Here is a 20,388-nt window from a genome sequence, read left to right as displayed (position 1 = left end):
AAAGGCGAGTCCCCAGGCAACGCGGCTGATTTGATCGGCACAAGGCATGCAAGCTCCACCCCCCAGTCATTCTTAGACTCCTTATTGGGTGAGCAATGCAGCCAAGCAACACAGTTGGAGCCTCCCTCCTCCCTGGCCGGCAGGGAGGGAGGGAGAGGAGCTGCTTCCTTTGAAATCTGGGAAATTTAAGGGACATAATCAATAAGGGACAGCAGTGGGACACGGCGCTGGGATAAGGGACTTTCCCGCCAAATAAGGAACGGTTGACAGCTATGACCCTCAGTGCCACTCAGCTGAAGGTGATCCCCTTTGAAGTTGTCACCTGATGTTATAATGGTATCAAGTGAGTGGCAAGTAGGTGACCACTCCCACCTGTCACATTTGCCCTGCAGCAGGGGGGGAATGAGAGCTATCTCGTGTCTGTTCTTTTAGTTGTTTATGGGGCGTTATAAAGCTTCGGAAGAACCATCATCCTATCTATTGCATCTCACCTTTTACAAAATAAATGTTCTTGCAAAAATCTCCCTATGTTTTTCCCAAAGCCATTAAGTTTCCAGTGCATTTGAAAGGTTGCTGAAAAGTCTGTCCTGGATTTTCCATCCCTCAGGAAAGTGAGAATGAAATCCTTGTGCCAGAGTTGGCAATTGCTTTTACGAATTTTGCTATACTTCACAGCTACAGAGATATAATACATATTTTGCATATTTATTCACACAATAAGGAAAGAATTTTGTTGATGTCAGCATTACACTCTGTTCCCAGGCCCATATCAACCAGTTTGTCTTGGTTTTTTCAAATATATATATATTTGAAAAATCTGACTTTCTTTCTAGATTCTCTGTGCCTGTTTAAATCCTGCCAATAAAACATCCATCAAAGGATCTGTGTTTGCACTGACTGTCTCGCTCCCTGTTTCTGTAGTGGTACTGTACTTAAGCTAACATCACAAGTCTCCTTTTGTAACCTATCTTGCTCTTCCTTTATTCTCAATTTTTGCCTAAAAATGAAACTTCATGGTCCAGTGCTTGGCTGGTGCCTATTCAGTAGAACTCTTCAAACCTCTCTTACATGTTTGGTGCTTCTGTCTTTTAACACTCCCCTACCATCTGAATATAAGGATTCCTTGTTTGCATCTGTGCTTTCTCATCCATTTTTCAAGGTACTCCCATTTACCTAATGGTGTTCTGCCCATGTTTTAAAATTTAATTTGGTCCTTATTTAATGTCCATCCTTTCTACCTATCAGTTATTCTTTCAGTTCGAGGTATAACTTTGTTCTTGCCTCTCTACCTCAAGAAACCATTCATCATCTCAACAATAATTTGCTTCCAGTTTAGCCAACCTGTTATCTGCTTTGAAGGCCATAATGCATCTGGGATGTAGTCTCCAAGCTTTGAATTTCTGTAATACTCAGCCAGCTGTGCTTTGAACAAGCTTCAGTATTTTGCTCTGCCATATTGTTTTCTTTCTAGAACAGAATGTGGGGCTGCCCTTGAAGACTTCTTGGAAACTACTGGCCCATAAACTGGCAACAACCAGATTAGTGGCTGGGATTCTATCTAGAACTATCTAGATTCCTCTGTGTCAGCCCCTAGAGTTGTTGAATTTTTCTGATGTGTCTAGTAACTTCATTATGTAATTTTCAGTGTATGCTGAAGATGCATGTTTTTACTCTGGCCATTGATACCTGAGATATATATTTTAGAACCTATCTGGTGCATGTCCTCCCTTTCTATTTTACTGCCAAACAACTTTAAAAGGAAGATAACTTGGCTTCCTTTTAATCATGCAATCTTTAGGTTCGCAAAGATGCAGGCTGTACAATTTCTCTTTTGGATAGATTTTATTTGCTTGGTTTCTCTTGTAGCTGGGAGCCAATGGCTGCATAGCTCCTTGCTTGTTCCTGGAAGCACATAGAGAAGGAAACCTGCTAAGCTCCATCCCCACTCTGGTTAACACTTTCATGTACACAAGTGTGGGTCAGTAACTGTATATTACAACACAGTCTACAGCCATTATTCAATCTACAGGGGAAGCTCTGTCCTCCCCATCTGCAACTCTCCTAATTGACTTCTGGGGCCCTGGGTTAGAGAATATGCACATCCAGGACTTTTTTTTCAGCTGGAACTCACTGAAACTCAGTTCTGGTACCTCTAAGGTGGGTGTCATTGCCATTCTAAGAGAACAAGGGAAGTATTCATGGTGAGTTCCAGCACCTCTTTTTCTAGAAAAATAGCACTGTGCACATCGGGTCTGAATTCAAGCTTGACTACCCATGACTTTGGCCTGTTGCACGAAGTATTACCAGTTATTGATGCAATGATGAGAAAGTGTTGCTGCTGTTAGTATGTACATAGCCATTCCCGGCTATCTTCTGATACATTAAGGTGCTTTGCATTACGAAAAGAGGAAGACTGTAAGAGAGCAGAGATGGAATTTGTGTCCAGTCAAAGCCAAGTGTTACTTGGCATCAATAAATCTGGATAGTGGTAAGATGCCAGAATGTATATTATATAACACAGATTTGCAGATTTTAAAAATGAGAGCAGGAAAGATGATGGAAAAGCATCCATCCATAATGGACCGGAAACCGGAAACCAGAAACCAGATGAAGATAGAATATGTGATGGCCTGGGAATCTGATTCAGAGGCTGAACTGGAGGAATCCCAACCTGCACAGGAGTCCCCACCTCCAGGGCCGGCTGAGCTGGGGCAGGGCCTTGAATCTGAAGTGCCTGCACCTGTGCCGGATCCTCAGGAGCAGACACCAGATGAATCCACTCTGGCTCCGGAGGTGATTGAGGACCCATTGCCTACAGGTGCGCCTCTCCCAGCCCTGTCAGGGGAAGGTGAGCCTCCCCCTGGGTCCAGTAACCCTCCAGCCTCTCCTGAGCTGCAGAGGCTCAGGGCAGAGAGGCGGAGGGAACTGGTTTCTCTCAGGAGGAGTGCTTGCCTTAAGGCCAGGAGAGGCGGGTCACCTGTGGGCTCAGAGTCACCCTGGACTCAGAGAACATAAAGGCCAGTCAGCCCGGTCCCAGGTTGCGGGAGCAACGACGTTGGAAACCTGTTTCTGCCAGCACCCAGACCTGTCTTTCCGGAGTTCCCGACCACGCCCGGCTTTTTGCTTTGAACCCAGCTTCCCCCTTGGTGAACAGTCTCCAGACCCTCGGCCCAGAACCGGACTTTGACCACGCCTCACGGTAACCCCCCGGGACCAGCACAGAATAATAGTGAGACCGCAAATGAAACATGTCAAGTGTACAGTCACCGAGAAGCATTAGGAAAATATTTCCTGTTAGCAAATTCCCTGCCAAGTTGCTAGAATTCATATGTAAATGTGAGCATGAAGATGGTCTTAAAGTTGTGTGGATGAATGTTTGTCTATTCCATTTTCCTTTCTCATTTGGTATCGGCTCAACTTTCACATCATGTCCACCTCAACTTTGGGACCCTCATTTCTTGCTGCTACCTCATTTTAACCTTACCTCCGGCTCCTGCATGCTTTCATTCTCCTTTTCAGTCTTATTCAGTTGTAGCTCAGAGATGCTAGCCACAGGGAAAAGTAGGGGAAGCTGAACAAGTTTACCCCATCCTACTTTATTTTCCTCCCCATTGCAGAGGCCTATCAAGAGGTCCGCCAACTTCAGCTTTTTCCAGCTTGCAAGAGAATAATGTTCAAATTCTGTCCAGAGGCTACAGAGTAGGGAAACCAAATTGGATGTAATAGATTTTCAATTACTACTGGGATTAGTGCTATTCTCAAACTGTCACAGACTTTTCACACGCACAGCTGCCATGGCGCTAACCTCTTGCTGATCTCAGTGTTCCAGTCACAATTTCTTTGCAAGATGAGATGCTGTAGCTGCCCTTCATTTCATGTCACAAATTGCTAGTTTCTGGTCCAAGCCTTCCCTGCTCTTGTCAAGATCATGGCAAAGGCCCTTATTTCAGATTTCGTTCCAGTGCTCCCTTAATCTAAATCAAAAGCAGCCTGTTCAGACAGCAATGAACGAATGACACAGCTCATCTTGAAGTTCAGAGGTGGATGACTATAGTCTTCCACCAATTTGGAAATGATGGAGGCACTGGCACAATCTTCATGATTTTTGTGGTGTTTGGTCTTCTAAAATGCCCAAGCAGCAATGTGGTAGGTTTGAATGGCGTGTGTGGGGGAGTCTGTGGGAGAAAGTATTCCTATCCTTTGTTGTTAACTCCTTAAAGTTACTCCTTACAGCAGCTTTTCATTTAAGGAAAAAGTCAGGGCTTCTGTTTATTTGCATTTCTCCCCAAAGTAGCTTTTAGAAATAATAATTAATAATTAATAATAATCACCTTCACGATAGAATCAGATGTGTTGAAATTAAGAAGTCTGAGGGCATGTGGTAATATAGGAACATATTGTTTTTCATGCATGGTGGGAATGTAAATTTGTCCACACATTCTGCACAAGGGTCTTCAATATCAGTTCCAAAATTGTTAAACAACCTCTCTCACCAAATCCAGCTTTAGCCCTTCTCTCATTAAACCTAGATTCTGATTTTACTATTCAACATAAATATCTAACTTTCTTTTCACTGACGGCTACACATCTGGCATGCTCTGGTCCGTGGGGTCACAAAGATGCGGATACGACTAAATGGCTAAACAACAACAACATATTTGGTGATAGACTTTTTTTTTAAAAAAAAAAATTAATCCCAGGCTGAGCTACCCTTTGAGGTACGGTTCAACAATATCTGGGATGGCAAAAATCCGCCAACCGCATACAAATCGATCTGGACAGCCTGATACAAAAACACCCACCCCATTCACACACACAGGAAATCAAAGTTCACCACAGCCAATCACAAACAAGCAAACACACCCTAGGCCCACCCCAACCTCTCTCGCCATCAAAGGAACGCAAGTGAATAGTAAAGAGAACCCGCACAAGTGATGCTGACACAAAACCCCACACATACATTAAGTAGAATAGAAGCATTGCCACCCAACCCCAACCCCACTCACATGCCCCCCTCCACCTCTTTCCCCCTTTTCTTCCTAAGGTAACACTAATGTCTCAACAAATGAAACTGATCTGTGGAAAATGTAACTAGAAAAAAAAGACATTGCATATACTTTTAAATACATCTTTAATTAAAAATACGTTTTTTTAAAAAAAAAACAATATCTGGGACAGGGCTATTTCAGAGTGACTAGCTGGGTAGCAAAAGTTGTTATAAAGAGAGACACCATAGAAAATTTCTTCCACTAGTTTCGCAAACATGTCTATGGAGAGCCTAGGCTGACCATTAATGCCCTAAGATTATGTAAAATGACATTAGACTCTTAATGCTATGTCCCCCCCCCCCCCGTGGACATTGTATTTGAAATATACTCAGAGTCGCAAAGTGATTTCATGCTCTTTATTCAGCTCATAGTGGTGAGGAGGAATGAATGAAAGTCCCCTCAAGGTATCTGCTTTATATACATTATTTACACAATGGGCTGCACATGATTGGCTAATTCCGGAATTCTACTGTAAGCCAATCAGGTTGTGGATTCACTTCTATCTGGAGCATGATTGGGTGGTTCCTGCCAACCAATCATACTGCTGCATTGTTCAAGGACCAATCAGACTGCTGCAGTTTGGATCCTATTCAACTCAGTACATAACAGTATTAAATCGGATTTAATAAAAAAAAGAAAATGAAAGAAGAAAAAAAGAAACTAAGAAGGGGAGAAAGCTTGTGCTGCTGCAACCTTATTCTTCTTCAAGTAGACAAAGAAACACCAGACACTTAGATCTACAACTCACATCAGCAGCCAATACAGATTTTCACGTGGAAAGTCAAGGAAGCAAAATTACAACAGAGTTAAAACAATTCAGTTGCAGTTAGAGGGGACTCAGGGCAGTGGCGTAGCGTGGGGGGTGCAGGGGGGGCCGGCCGCACCGGGCGCAACATCTGGGGTTAGGGCAAATCCATGGGTTAGGGGGCGCAAATCCATGGGTTAGGAGGCGCAAATCCACGGGTTAGGGGGCGCAAATTACTTGCCTTGCCCCGGGTGCTGACAACCCACGCTACGCCACTGACTCAGGGTCATACTGCACAATGCTGTCTAGCACAAAGTACATCTGCATGTGCAGCAAGGCTGTGTGTGTTGGGGGTAGACCAGAAAGGCTTGGACCCCTAGTTCTCTGCATTGGGCCTCAGAACTCTTGTCATTTTAGGCAACTAGTTGTGCTCCAGTGTAAAGGACACATTTTGAAAATAAGCACTTCATTCTATTGTTCTTGCATGCATTTTTGGGGGGGGGGGGGAGAGGGAAGGAACAACCCATCATTTTTCATTATTCCTCCAATCAATAGCCCAACTTGCTATCAGCAGAGATCTGTATCCCCCCCCCGCCCGCTTCCTATTCTCACTTTCATTTTATCTTACTCATACGTTTTTGTTTTTGAAACAAATAACCAGCAAGTTTCTCAGAATATTTGCAGAAGGTGTTGTTTTGGCAGCACAGCTCTCTCACACTCTCTCTCTCCGCCTTCATTGAGGACAGAGACAGGTCTGCCTCTGAAAACCTTCAGCTATTTATAGACAGGGAGGTTATTGTTCAGGTGATATCCTTTCAGGTGCATGTGAAATGATTGATTTCCCCCTCCTTTGCATCTAAGTCTGCTAGCTGATCTAATTGAGTGGCAAAGCCAAAAGATAAAGAGCCTCGATATCAGCTGGAATTTGTTTTTGTTTTGAATTACAGGTAATGGGACATTGATCGGCGCATCTGCAAATGTTGTTTGTGCAGGAATTGCAGAGCAACATGGCTATGGCTTCTCTTTCATGGAATTTTTCAGGTACCATTTTAGACTCGGAACGAATCTGTGTTTAAATTTGCCTCTAAAAAAGTGGGGATTTGCTCTACAAACCAAAATGAGCCAGGCAGAACAGTCCATATGGCACAGGGGTGGGAAATCTGTAGCCTTTTGGATTATATTTGACTTTGACTCCCATAAGCCCCAACTATCATGATGATGAAAGTTGTAGGTCAGTATTAACAGGTGGGCCACAGATTCCCTAGCTCTGATATAGTATTTAAGCCCCCCCCCAAAAGGGGGGAAGCCAATGACATATAAATCCATTTTGGTGACACAAATGGTATTTATTTCAGGGATTGTGTTTGACAATTGAAACGCCTTCATCTCTCTAATGAGAATAACAATAAATGGAGTGGGCGAACCCTTTTCATGTAATTGTTTTTTTCTGCATGAGTTGTTATAACACAGGATTCTCATTGCTAACGTTAAAAAAATCTATAAAATATATATTCTAATATTTTAAAAATATTGTCAATCATAAACATGGAGGGGTGGGATAGCAAATTTGCGAGATCATAACGAGGGCTGAATTATTTACGATCTAAACTGATCTCTCTTTCGGCATAACTTAAAAGATTTCGGTGGTGTTTGGCACAGAATACCTGATTTAGTTTAATGCAGCAGTCCTCCAAGATAATTATGTTTATCACTGGCTTGCATCGCTACTTCTGCCTTATGATCAATGAATGCCTTAACTATGCCACACAATCAAAAAACAAAAACAAAAAAACAACAAAGCAAATTAGTTTAAGTTTGCTCTGCAGACATAGATATGGCTGTTCAAGATGGTAGACTATTAGGTGCTAACCACCGCAAAATTAGATTTGCTTAGCTGTATACAGAAGATAGCTTTTCTGAGGCCAGGGCAATATGATAGAGGCATCATTACCCACAGTTTACAGTCCCCTTTCCCAGTAGCTCCCTTGTAGTGCTGATCTGTTCTCCCTTCAAGAACTTATGGAAACTGTTTAACTGTGGACCAATGAGCATGTGTGCCAGAGATTTTGCTCAAATAATGCTAGTATATCTTACCACGATGAAGTCTCTGAAAAAACAACCATCAGCTGCACTTAGCTGTTGATGTATGCTAGGTTGTGCCAGATAACATTTGGTATAGGATTAAAGGCACATGGTGAGATATGAGCTTTTTACCATATTTGCGTTTGTTTGCTTAAAAAATAACAATTGCATTCATTTATGCATTCCGACTCTAAAAATAAATAAATCAGGGCACAGTTGTCGTAAAGTATGAGAAGATTATTGATGCGTTCAATGAAGCATGTTCTCAACCATCCTTTCTAAATATACCCCACCAGGGAAATAGACGTCTAATAATATTTTGATTTAATTTTGGATGACGGCCACCGTAAACACTTTTCTTTAGAGAGTTACGTTTGGGCACTTGTTTCCCCATTGTCATCAGTTTCAATATGTTATGTTGGAATCACAGTGTTTATCAGATGATAGCATACCATAATATTATAGGACCACCGTTGGATCCCTACTTTCAAGGTGTTAAAGATGTGGTGTCAAATCTTATGGTTAGCTTCTGTTTCATCACTTCCTGGGAGGTGGGTGGCTGTCAGTGACAGACCCATGTCCCAGTTTTGCCCATTTACTGGAATGAAGTCCATGCAACTGAAGCTACCATTCTGGGTCACAAGCACCCTACTGGTAAACAGTACTATCTGCCGAGAAGGATAGTGTTGGAAGGGATCTCATGGTCACCTAGTTCTGCCTCCTGCCATTGTGAAGTGCATTTTCTTTTACCCAGTTAACGTAAGAGACATTTGCACAGAAACTGTAGCACTATGATTGGTCCTCCATTTGCATTTCTCACAAAAGGTGTAGAATATCAAATTGCTGCTAGCCTCTGCTTTAGAATCCTTTCTGAAATAGCCATGCAGACGGTCAGTTCAGATATAACCTTTTCCACATGTATGCTTCCATGAGAATACTTTCATAAGCACTTCCATGGACAAAAAAGCCCATCATGTCAGAAAAGGTGATTCTCCCCCTGTGATTCTGCATTTGGAGTAAACATGTTTTTGTGTGTTAAATAATGCATAGCCAAACAGTAAAGGTCATGTGGATCATTATACCAATGTGCTTGTCATTACTATCATTTATGATCATAAGCAAAAAGAAAAGTCTGTTGAAAGAGAAGAAAGGTTTTTGCTTTTAGTCAAAAGGAGGTCAACTCTTTTAAGAAATTAGGTAAAGCTAACGGGACTCCTGACCGTTAGGTCCAGTTGCGGATGACTCTGGGGTTGTGGCGCTCATTTCGCTTTATTGGCCGGTGTACAGCTTCCGGGTCATGTGGCCAGCATGACTAAGCTGCTTCTGGCGAACCAGAGCAGTGCACGGAAACGCTGTTTACCTTCCCGCCAGAGCGGTACCTATTTATCTACTTGCACTTTGATGTGCTTTCGAACTGCTAGGTTGTCAGGAGCAGGGACCGAGCAATGGGAGCTCACCCCATTGTGGAGATTCGAACCACCGAACTTCCAATCGGCAAGCCCTAGGCTCTGTGGTTTAGACCACAGCGCCACCCACCACTTACTCCCAAACTATGTTTTTGCATCTAACATGCAATTATTATTATTATTATTATTTTAATTCAAATTATATCAACTGGGGGTGGTGGGACTGATAATTAATGGGATCAGAGCCCTGCTTTCATCTTGAGGAAAATCCCTTTCTAGTTCAAAACTGCTAATACCACAACACAAAAACACAAGAAATAAGCATCAGATAAAAATACAGGAAACCACAAGATCTGTAGCAAAAAGTGGATGAACCAGCCAAAGAAAGTTAGCCAAGACTGAAGAAAAAAGCTTAAAAAAGAAACCAACCAAAAAGGGCTTACTGTGTTTACATCATAGATGGTCAAAACAGCTCTCCTGAGAGTAGACACTACAATGAAGACAGCCCTTAAAAGTGCTTGTGCTGAGTGCATCTCAGACTCTCCTGATGACCTTAGTGGACAAATTTAGGATCAAATAGGAGGAGGCAGTCCTGTAGGCATCCTGATCCCAAGGGCATGTAGAGCTCTAAAAGTAAACCCCAGCAACCAGTGCAACTGTTAATCGAGTTACATGATCCTAAAATCTGGTCCTGGTCTGCAATCTACCTCCAAGGCATGTGATGTAACCAAGGCAATGTGTAACCACAGCCAAGTCCATCTTTCCTTGCAATTGGTGCAGTACTGTTGTTAACCTGATTTTCAAGGGCAGTGCTGCCCCATCCAAGAGAGGCTGAATCTACTTGGTCTTCCTAGCTAAGAACACTTCTGTCTCATCTGGATTAAGGGAATGTCATAAATTATAATGCTGTATTCCATTAAAAATGGAGTTTTTATATTTTGAAAATATGCCACCCCAGTCCATTCCTACTTAAAGTATTTCCGGGACATCCAAGTTTTAAAAAATAAATTATAAATAAAGCTAAGGTTATAAACTATTTGAAGATAATTGGCAACATCATATTATGTAAAATAAATAGGGCCATATTGATCTGGCAGATCAAGTTCTTCTTTAAGATTCTATTCCCATCAAGGCCTCAACTAACATATGGAACCCTAAATAGAATCCTGTATGATGTAGATCTTTGTGGGCTTTGACTGCTTCCTGTCTCCTCACTCTATTATGGTGGAAAATGAGGACCACTGATTTGCCAAGCTGGAAGACTTTTCAGGGCTGTGTTCATGAGTGCTTAATTTTATTTTTTAAATATTAAAGATTTTACAGCGAATAGTCGAGGGCTTTATGTGGCAGCAATCAGATGCTTCTGAATAGAAATGAAAGCTTTTTATGGACAAGATTTTTACGGCAAATATGCCAATACCTGTCTGAAAGAACATGGCACATTAAAGCCTGTACAAAGAATAACTGTCTTTACACACATCCAGCTGTGTGTATGTATTGCAAATCTGTCACAGGACTGATTAATCGCATGCCGATGTAATATTAGAGATGTCAGAAACCCTCTTGTGCTCAGGAATAATGCTTCGGAGTTTTTGTTAAAAGGCCCTCCTGCAGGTTTATTCTTTTAGCTGTGCCATTTCCTACATTTGGTACAAGTGTTTCAAAAGAAAATTCTAGGAGCTTAAATTGAGATCAAAGGAGAAGCTAGCTTTTATCATACTGAAGGCCAAGAAAATGAAAGATCCATTTCGATGGTTGGGTTAGCTGCTTGCTTTTATAAGATGGGATGAATCTACCTGAGATCGGGGGGTGGGGGCGGTTTGGAGCTCATAACAACAAAAGAAAAATGGTCACAGACGAATCTCAACACAATCACATACCAAAGGGGAGGGGGAATAAGAAAGAACTTGCTATAGAAAGAAGATGGGAAACAGAGAAAAGTATTTTCATAATGAAGTTGCCACAGGCCAGATATGTCACCTAAAATAGGGATGGAGGGAAAATTGATTCAGTTCACATTTAAATGATAAATCACATAATAAGCACTTTCCAAAACAATATATAAACTGAAACACCACCATCCTTTGAAATTTACTCTTTCTGAATTTTGTCTCCTGACAATTAATATGTACACAAATATGTACACAAGAGGAACGGGTGACTCTGTGGTCTAAACCACTGAACCTCTTGGGCTTGCCAATCAGAAGGTCAGTAGTACAAATCCACACAACGAGGTGAGCTCCCGTTGCCCGGTCCCTGCTCCTGCCAACCTAGCAGTTCGAAAGCACGTCAAAGTGCAAGTAGATAAATAGGTACTGCTCTGGTGGGAAGGTAAACGGCGTTTCCGTGCACTGCTGTGGTGCGCCAGAAGCTGCTTAGTCATGCTGGCTACATGACCCAGAAGCTGTACGCTGGCTCCCTCAGCCAATAAAGCAAGATAAGCACCGCAACCCCAGTCATCTGCGACTGGACCTAATGGTCAGGGGTACCTTTACCTTTACTATGACGATGATGACTACTACTAGTAATAATAATAATGGCTGTTGTAAGATCAGATCAACTAAGAGTGAGAGTAGGGTTGCCAACAAAATTGGATTTTTCAACTTCAGTCAGGAAAACCATATTCTGCAAGGTACTTAGTACTGCGCTGAGTGAAAATTGTACATAGGAAGTTCTTCTGGGCCAAATAGTTCCTGTTTCTAGCGAGGACAAAGTTATTGATCCCCTTAATGGAAATTGGCAATGCTAGAAACTAAACTGCAGGTGTTGCCTGAAGTGTGACTGGTTGGAATGTTGAGTTCTAGTTTTGTGCTGTAAACCCAAAACTTGAAATATTCAGTTGAACTCAATGGGATTTGCTTCCAAGTAGACATGTATAGAATGGTACTCTTAGCTTACATATATACATGGGGACTCAATGTCCACCGGATACACCTGTTGTTTGGTTGACAAGGTCTGTGTCAATGTAGAGGTGCATATAAGCCGGTGAGCTGGATGAAAAGGCTCTGCAAGCCTAATTTGGCCCAGAGGTTGATATTTCTCCACTCCTGTGTTAAATACTGTACTATTAAAAAACCCAAAAAACTCAATTTAACATTTCTTCTCTTTAACACACTAACCCCAATATTTTCTAGAATTCAGTGAAGAGCTTGTGACAAAAGATGCCCTTGAAAATGAGGACCAGATGTAGTCAGTATGACAGGTCAGATAACATGGCTTTCTGCAGCCTACCTCTGTAAATGCCTGCTCTGCTTGGAAACACTTAATAAGATTGGTGTGTAGGAAGAGCAAGTTTCAAAATGGGATTTTTGCTTATTAGATATTGGGATTTCAAATTATCTAATATATCTTTTAAAAATAGGTGGTGAGAGGAAGAGGTCTTATTTCTGAATTTGTTGACAGCCATAATTTATCTTGTTTGTGAGGCTGGCTTTGAAAGAAAGTGCACTCTAGAGGACCTAATGGAGTGATTAATGTTTCTGCAAATCAAATGTGCTTTGCTTACTTTAACTTGCCATCCTGTATCTTAATATATATTGTTTCCAGCTGGCATTAATTTGACATCCAGGCCACTCAAGAGACATTCTAGTCTTCAGGGGAAACAAGGCTGATTATAGCTTACCTGTTTCTGTTCAGCAGCTATCTGTTTCCTCTTCCTTTGCTGGGAGCCTACTGGCCTTGATCTGGGCATATCACCCACAGAAAAGATAGAAGCTAATAGAGTTGTTATCTGTTGATTTAAATATTTTTGCCATTGAGTGTTAAGTACTGTACTTTTTCTTTCCTGATGGAACAATGAGCAGCCCCTGCCTGAAATGGGTTGCATCAAATGTTAGCCCTACTCAGAGAAGACCCATTGAAATAAATGAACCTATTCATTCATTTTGGTGGGTCTGCTCTAGGAAGAACTACCCTTGTATACAGTCCCCAAATGTTTCTCTGAGCACAGGTAGGGCATGCATTGTTCACAAATGGACATTAGAACATTTAAAGAGACGGACAAAAGTGGATTTAGTAGCGAACTAGATAGCCCTCTCCTCTAGCCCCGCCATTTCCTGATCTATCTCCCCACGCCTCATTTACAGAATAATGGGGAAAGCTGCTTTAGTTTAATATATTTTTGATAGTTGGCCCTTATCTGCCAACTGGGCTGAAATATTTGACCATGGGTGCTTCTGTTGTGCAGTAACCTTCTGTACTTCCATTTATTTATTTAACAAAATTCATATAGCACTTGATTGTAAAGAAACAACAGCCCATGCCTCTAAGCAGCTTACAATATAAAATAAAACCTTAAAATCATAGGGAAAGGGTATTAAAAATGGATATTAAAAATATTCAAAAGATTATTAAAATCAACAGTCACTAAAATAAATAAGTAAGACACGTGTAACTTTTGCATATCTGGATAGGCTTGCCTAAACAAAAGTGTTTTGAGGTTTGCATGCATAAGGTATGCTAAATTTTGCAAATATTCAAGCACAGTGAGCAGAACCATAGCAGAAACAATGGGGGGGGGGGAGAGACACAGCTGTCCATCCAAAATGCAGTTTAAAGCATAAGAAAAGAGACAAGGAGAGGCCTTCAAGTTGCCCAGTGACACTTGGGCAGCAGATGCAGAGTAGGCCCACAAGCCACACTCTTCTCCACTATGTTGAGATGAAATACATTTGCATTTAAATTACAGAAAGTTTTTATACATTTCATATATAGATAGAAAGTTATAGATATGCCTCCTTTTGTCCTGTTTCCTCAGGTGGATGTGTTTCCTCCTTTTCTGGCGACGTGATAAGCTGCCACTTATTTCTTTTTCCATTTTCCTTTTTGTTGCTGGTCCTTGTGGTTCTTCATCTTCAATTATGGAAGGTTTGCAAAGAGTGACTCTGTGTTGGCTTAGCGCAGGGGTAGTCAACCATTTCATACCTACCGCCCACTAATGCATCTTTCTTGATGGTAAAATTTCCTTACCACCCGCCAGTGCTCGATGGAACCTTGTGCCGTAGAACCCCCTACCTAGAATCTTGAAACGCCCACTAGTGGGTGGTAGGGACCAGGTTGACAACCCCTGGCTTAGTGGAATGATATAACCCAGGAAGTGAAACAATAACTGTAAGAGAATACAACCCCCCCTTTGCTGTTGCCAGTGGAAGCAGAACTTGATTAGTGGCAGATTGGCTGAGCTGTTTATAATTCAACACACAGTTCTTCCAGGCAGTTGCCTGGAATTGTTATCTAGCTCAGCATACAGTAGTGTCGGTATTAACATCCCTTCGTTTGTTGCTGACTCCTGCCAAATCTTTCTTTAGGAAGATAATCTGTGCTTTTAAGTGGGTAGCCCTCACTGTAGTATACCACAGTTTGAACGTCCCTGTCTATCTGTAGACCTTTGCATCTGCCCTAGTTTTATCTGACTTCCTGTTTGCCCCTATTCTCTGCCAAAATGTGTGTTCTAGACATTGGCAGTATGGGCTTGACTTGTCAGGCAAATGTTTTTGCTTGTCTGCCGTTCTCATGGGTTAGTCACACTTTCCGCTCTCCCCTCATGTGTGTTATGTTTCAGACATAAACAGGTAGTGGTCCATGAGAGAGGTAACGACTCTTTGTGTACAACGCTGACTTTAAAATATACTGTGGGGCTATGATAACATGAACAACAGTCTATGGCTTAGATCCTTAGGTGAGCAAACTAAAGGAAGTTCATGTAAATTGAGGGACACCTTTTTCACCCTGAGATGTGCATTTCCTTAACAGTAACTTTCTGAAGGTGACATGCCAGGGGCTGGCAGGGCTGGAATCAAAAGTGGGAGGACCAATGGAAGTGGGTCTTACTTTTGTACAGTTCCAAAATGTCAAAGGTTTCTCTACACATTCACCTACATCTCCATCATCTGTCCAGGCAAGCAGAAGGCATTTATCCCAGTTCAATGACACATTCCAGCTATTGCAGGTTATGGGGATGCAGCAGGCAGTCTAGAGACTCTAACAACATGTAGATAGATAGATAAACTTTATTTGCATTAGCCACCGGCCATAGCAACATAAAACAAGCAATATATACAAATAAAAATACAACAATGGGTAAAAAGGACAATCAAATGACCAAGATTATCGTTTAGATAGTGGCCCTTAATCTCATTGCACCCTCGATAAACCTAGCAACCTTTGCCGTTGTCTGATCATTTTGATCTGATAAAAGAAAGAACAATGTGGCCACAGATGGGTGGCCTGGGATGGTAAGTAAGAGTGGGGTGATGATCTCATTCCTCAGATAAAGGGGACAGGATAGGAGAACATGAGCCACTGTTTGCAGATTGCCATCTCCACATGGGCAGAGTCGTTTCTCAGTTGGAATCTTTTGGTATCTGCCCTCAAGTACGGCAGAGGGCATCACATCCAATCTGGCCAGTGTGAAGGCATGCCTGTATTTTGGGGTAGTTAATTTATACAAATATGGTGCCAGGGAATCAAACTGAGAAGGGGGGGGAAAGGCATACCAAGGACAGAGTTTCTTTATAATGGCCAGATTGTTCTGTTGCTCTTAAGTCCTTCAGACGCTGTCCAATTAGCCTTTTTGCTTTAATAGACCCCATCGTGAGAAGCTGATTTGGGTGGAGTCCGCAGGAGAGCAATTTTTGGTGCACTATTTCTGACCACGCACTTTTATGGGGGGTCTTGTGTCACTAAGGGCAGTAGACTGGGTGGATTTAGATTTAGACGGAGCCAATAATTAAGAGTTCTTTGCCAGGACTGAGCTTCTACAGAAGGAAGACTTGCCACCAGTCATAATGCTGCAACAAGTAATAATAGTGGTGTGGCAGCAGCAGAGTAATAGGAATAGGGCTGTTATGAGCAGTGAAAGCTTATCCATGTGGGCAAATGGGGTGCTGCCCCACTAACCTCTACCTTCAGCCAGCCCTCACTTGCTGCCTTTCATATCTGCCATCAGTTCAGGGAGTGGCTGTCAGCTTCTTCCTCCTTAGTCCCAGGGATGCGGGTGGTGCTGTGGTCTAAACCACTGAGCTTCTTGCGCTTGCCGATCAGTGGTTCAAATTCTCGCGACAGGGTGAGCTCCCGTTGCTCTGTCCCAGATTCTGCCAACCTTGCAGTTCAAAAACATGCCAGTGCAAGTAGATAAACAGGTACCACTGTGGTGGGAAGGTAAATGGTGTTTCTGTGCACTCTGGCACTCATCACAGTGTTCCGTTGCACCAGAAGCAGTTAAGCCATGCTGTCCACATGACCTAGAAAGCTGCCTGTGGACAAACACTGGTTCCCTCGGCCTGAAAAATGAGATGAATGCCATACACCATAGTCGCCTTTGACTGGACTTAACTGTCCAGGGGTCCTTTTCCTTTACCTTAACTTAGTCTCAGTATTGCCCTTGTGTCGGGGTTGGGGTGGGGAGAATGGGGACAAAACTAGAATTAGTTGGTTCTGCCTGTCTTTGGCTCTGGTTCTTCCCTATTTGGTCTCCCTGCCTCACCCTTACCCATTCTCTTGTGTACTGCCACCACTGGCTATGAGATGTGTAGTTGTCCATGAAGAGGTAATGTCTCTTCGTGTACGATGCTGACTTTAAAATATACTATGGGGCTATGATAATATGAACAACAGTCTATGGTTTAGATCCTTAGGTAAAGGTAAAGGGACCCCTGACCATTAGGTCCAGTCATGGCCGACTCTGGGGTTGTGGCACTCATCTCGCTTTATTGGCTGAGGGAGCCGGCGTACTTGTGTACTGCCACCACTGGCTATGAGATGTGTCTCTATTTTCAGCCGTGTATAGGATTAACTGTTTCCTAAACAACCATTGGTTTTAGAGGTACACTCACTTCCATGTATGTGCAGGATTTGCTCAAACCTCAGAAATTTGGTTTGTTAAACTTATTGTTGTTTGTTTGTTTGTTTGTTTGTGTGTGTGTGTGTGTGTGTGTGTGTAAATATATTACACACACCATCCTAAGGAAGACTTGCCTCTTTTCAAACAGCATGGCTTTCTACAGTGTGATAAATTCTAGTTACTTCAGAATGTCCCAGCTCTACAGTTCTCAACAGAAGAAAGAGAATAATCACACTGTGTCTTTTCCTCCCCCCCCCCCACTAAAAAAACCCATTTGATCTGGCAACTGTACCTTGGAGCTAAGTGCTGCAACTATTCTGTAGGAGGAATTCAATTTAGAAATAAAATCCACAGAAGTTTAAAATAAATTAAATATAAAATCAATATCTCAGTACAGCCGCTTCTGCGCTGCTGGTTTGATGTTAAATTCAATTCCTGACTTTTCATTCACACAGTTTTAGATTTTGTAATGTCAAGGGCTTCTGTACAAGGGGCCCATGATGTAAGGAGCTGATATGTGCTTGGGAACAGAGGAACTAGGCAGACACGTTTTGAAATGTCACACAAAGCACTTTGATTTGAAACATCCAGAAGTTATTTGTTTAATTTGTGGGACATTATTGCAGTCAAACCAACAATTCGTGTTTTCCAGATAGGCACACGAAGAAGCTGAGGCTCACAGAGCTTTCCTGTAAATTTGCTAGAGAGAATTCTATGAAATCACTTCCTTTGTCTGTCTTGGCAGGAAGCCGTAACACTTCCTTCCTGCCTGGGCACTCTCCTCTTTCTTTATCATGCTTTCAAGCCGACCACATGGGAATGTCTGAGCTCTGAAGCTCAGACACCATTTCTGAAGTTGCATTTTGTAATTAGTAACTTAGATAGAAATTATAAACCTGCCTTCATTTTGCTACTGCAATTGCTGCTTCCATGCCTAGATTATGTAAGTAAATACTACTTTTATTTCTTCACAAAACAATTTGTGCATTACTGTATTTTTGTGGGGGGAGGGAGGGGAAGAAAAAGGGTAATACCAGGAAAATCCAGTCTACAGTACTTTAAAGCATCCTGGATTACTGTTCCTAGAAGGTTAAATCAACCATTTTTTAGCTGCCAGGTTTAACCTGCAAAGGATGGTACTCTCCTGCTCTCACTAATGTGAGCAATGAAGGATAATAACTAAAGTTACTAAACAATATATCCACTTCTACTGTCAAAATCCATTCCTACATTATTGTGTTGTCTCTGTTGCTCTGCCCTTAGCATAAACATATTATTGCTATGATGTAGTTAGTTCTTAGCATCTAGAGAAAGTGTGCCAATGTGGAGCCCCCCCAGAGGTTGTGGACTACAACTCCCATCATCCCTGTGCATTGGCCGTGCTCAGTGTTGTAGTCCCAACAGTATCTTGGAAGCTCTGCATTAGCTACTCTGGGTTTGGCTCAACCACAGGGAATATTCTTCGGATTTTCTTCATAGCCAGGATGCATCCTTGACAGCATTTGTTCTATTAAAAGTTGCAGGCCAGGACTTGCTCTGCGTAGTTTATGGTCTCATTCCATGGCAAGTCACAAAGTCATGCGAACTTCCAGTCGGTCAGTTGGCACCTGCTATTTCTTAACAGCCCTCATTTTACTAGCCAAAAAATTGCTGCCACTCTATATAAGGTTTCCTCTCCTAAGCCAGCCTTTAGTTATTGTTCATCATGATTTCCCTGTATTATTTAATCCCATGAATCACTTAAAAACAACAACAACACTTTCCCTGTTTCCACCAAACTACTAAAATAATCATGGGGAGGGTCTTGCTGTCAGCTGTGGAACTTGCACTTCAGTGAATAGATACAGAATTGCCTGCCTTGTTAAAAAGAGGTCTTGTATATTGAGCAGCTGCATCGGAAAGATGGCTGGGATCCAGGTAATCTTTGGCTGCTTTTGCTGAGGTTTTAGTCTCTTTCCTTTCACTCTTAGTTTAATTCTTGGTCCATTGTCTACTTAATTGCAAAACATTACAAGATGAGACTAAACCCCCATGTCTTTGAAATTTTGGGCCTTTTCGGGTTGAGATGTACCAGGTAGGATTTTGACCGAGGTGAACTTGTGGAGTATTCTCCAGCCCCCACAAAACATTCTCCAGCCCTCACAAAGCAAGTCATATCGACTGCTGTTAAAGTGCCCTCCCAGGATGTACATGAAATCTTAAGTTCTTTTCTTTCAGTGTTCACACAGATACTACATTAATCTGCAAAGCTTTAAAGACATGGAGCGCTTATGTGATAACATCTTAATTCAAACATTCTTTTCATACCTTTGCAGTTCGGATTTAGAAATTCCTTCCACAGACAAAGCTTCACCCATACGTATAATAGCTGTCATGTGTCAAAATAATAATTACATAAATCACATTGAGTTTGTATAGGGTTATGTTGTTATTAGGAAAGCATTAGAAGCACACAACCATGCCTAATAAACAAGGGAAATGTTGGAAGCCCTGTCAGTTTATGTTTTCTTGAAAGCCCAAGTTGCCTTAGCTTGCTGTGAAAAAACAAATCAGCTTGCATGAAAAGAGAGAGGGAGAATAGCTTGGGGGAGGCTTGCAAAGGTACTTTTAAGAGACCATCTTGTAAAACATAATGATGAAATCTTGAGCAGCAAGAAAAACATGCCTTTTCCCTGAATCATACTAGAGACTATTTCCCTCTGGTGTATCTTAAAGTTATATTATTCATGATATTTTGTAATTGATACTTGAAAATGATGTAAAACTCAAGGACAGATTTAGTCCTAAGATTTAGTAGCATCCAAATAAGTTAAAAACCCTTCCTAGTAATAATCCCCTTAGAAAATCAAAACAGTTTATTTCAGCCAATAAATCAAAATCTATGTTCTTGGCCCCAGAAAAGAAATCCTTATTAAATTAGTTAAAGAAAAACAAGATACAACCTGGAAGCTGTTGTTAGCACAGAATGAGGTTGGTGAGTCCTGAAAATGCTGCGTTGGCTGCCAGTGAGTTCCTGGGCCCAATTCAAGGAGGTCTGCCTGCCTATCTATGTGTCTGTCTGTCTATCTGTCTGTCTGTCTATCTGTCTATCTGTCTATCTATCTATCTATCTATCTATCTATCTATCTATCTATCATCTATCTATCACCTATCTATCTATCTGATTTATATTCTGTCCAATCTCCTTAAAGTGATCCACACTTTAAAAACAAAAAAGCAAAACAAAAGCATTCTAAACAGTCAAAACTTCCTAAAAACATCTAAAAA

At 41.8% G+C, this 20,388-nt stretch overlaps 1 protein-coding gene across 2 annotated transcripts in view; it reads left to right on the top strand.

The window, feature by feature from the left end:
* OCA2 (OCA2 melanosomal transmembrane protein) overlaps nucleotides 1–20,388 on the top strand; it is a 167,703-nt gene that overhangs the window by 131,881 nt on the left and 15,434 nt on the right. For both annotated transcript variants that reach the window (XM_083610613.1, XM_083610612.1), the window contains exon 23: nucleotides 6,741–6,834. In XM_083610613.1, coding sequence (XP_083466739.1) covers nucleotides 6,741–6,834 — 94 coding nt within the window. The remainder of the gene's footprint in view (nucleotides 1–6,740; nucleotides 6,835–20,388) is intronic.

The sequence above is a fragment of the Podarcis filfolensis genome (assembly GCF_964270895.1).
Source record: "Podarcis filfolensis genome assembly, chromosome: 4".
NCBI classification, from domain to species: Eukaryota; Metazoa; Chordata; class Lepidosauria; order Squamata; family Lacertidae; genus Podarcis; species Podarcis filfolensis.
Note: the sequence above shows the minus strand (reverse complement) of the source record. Positions and strands in the feature narration are given on the sequence as shown.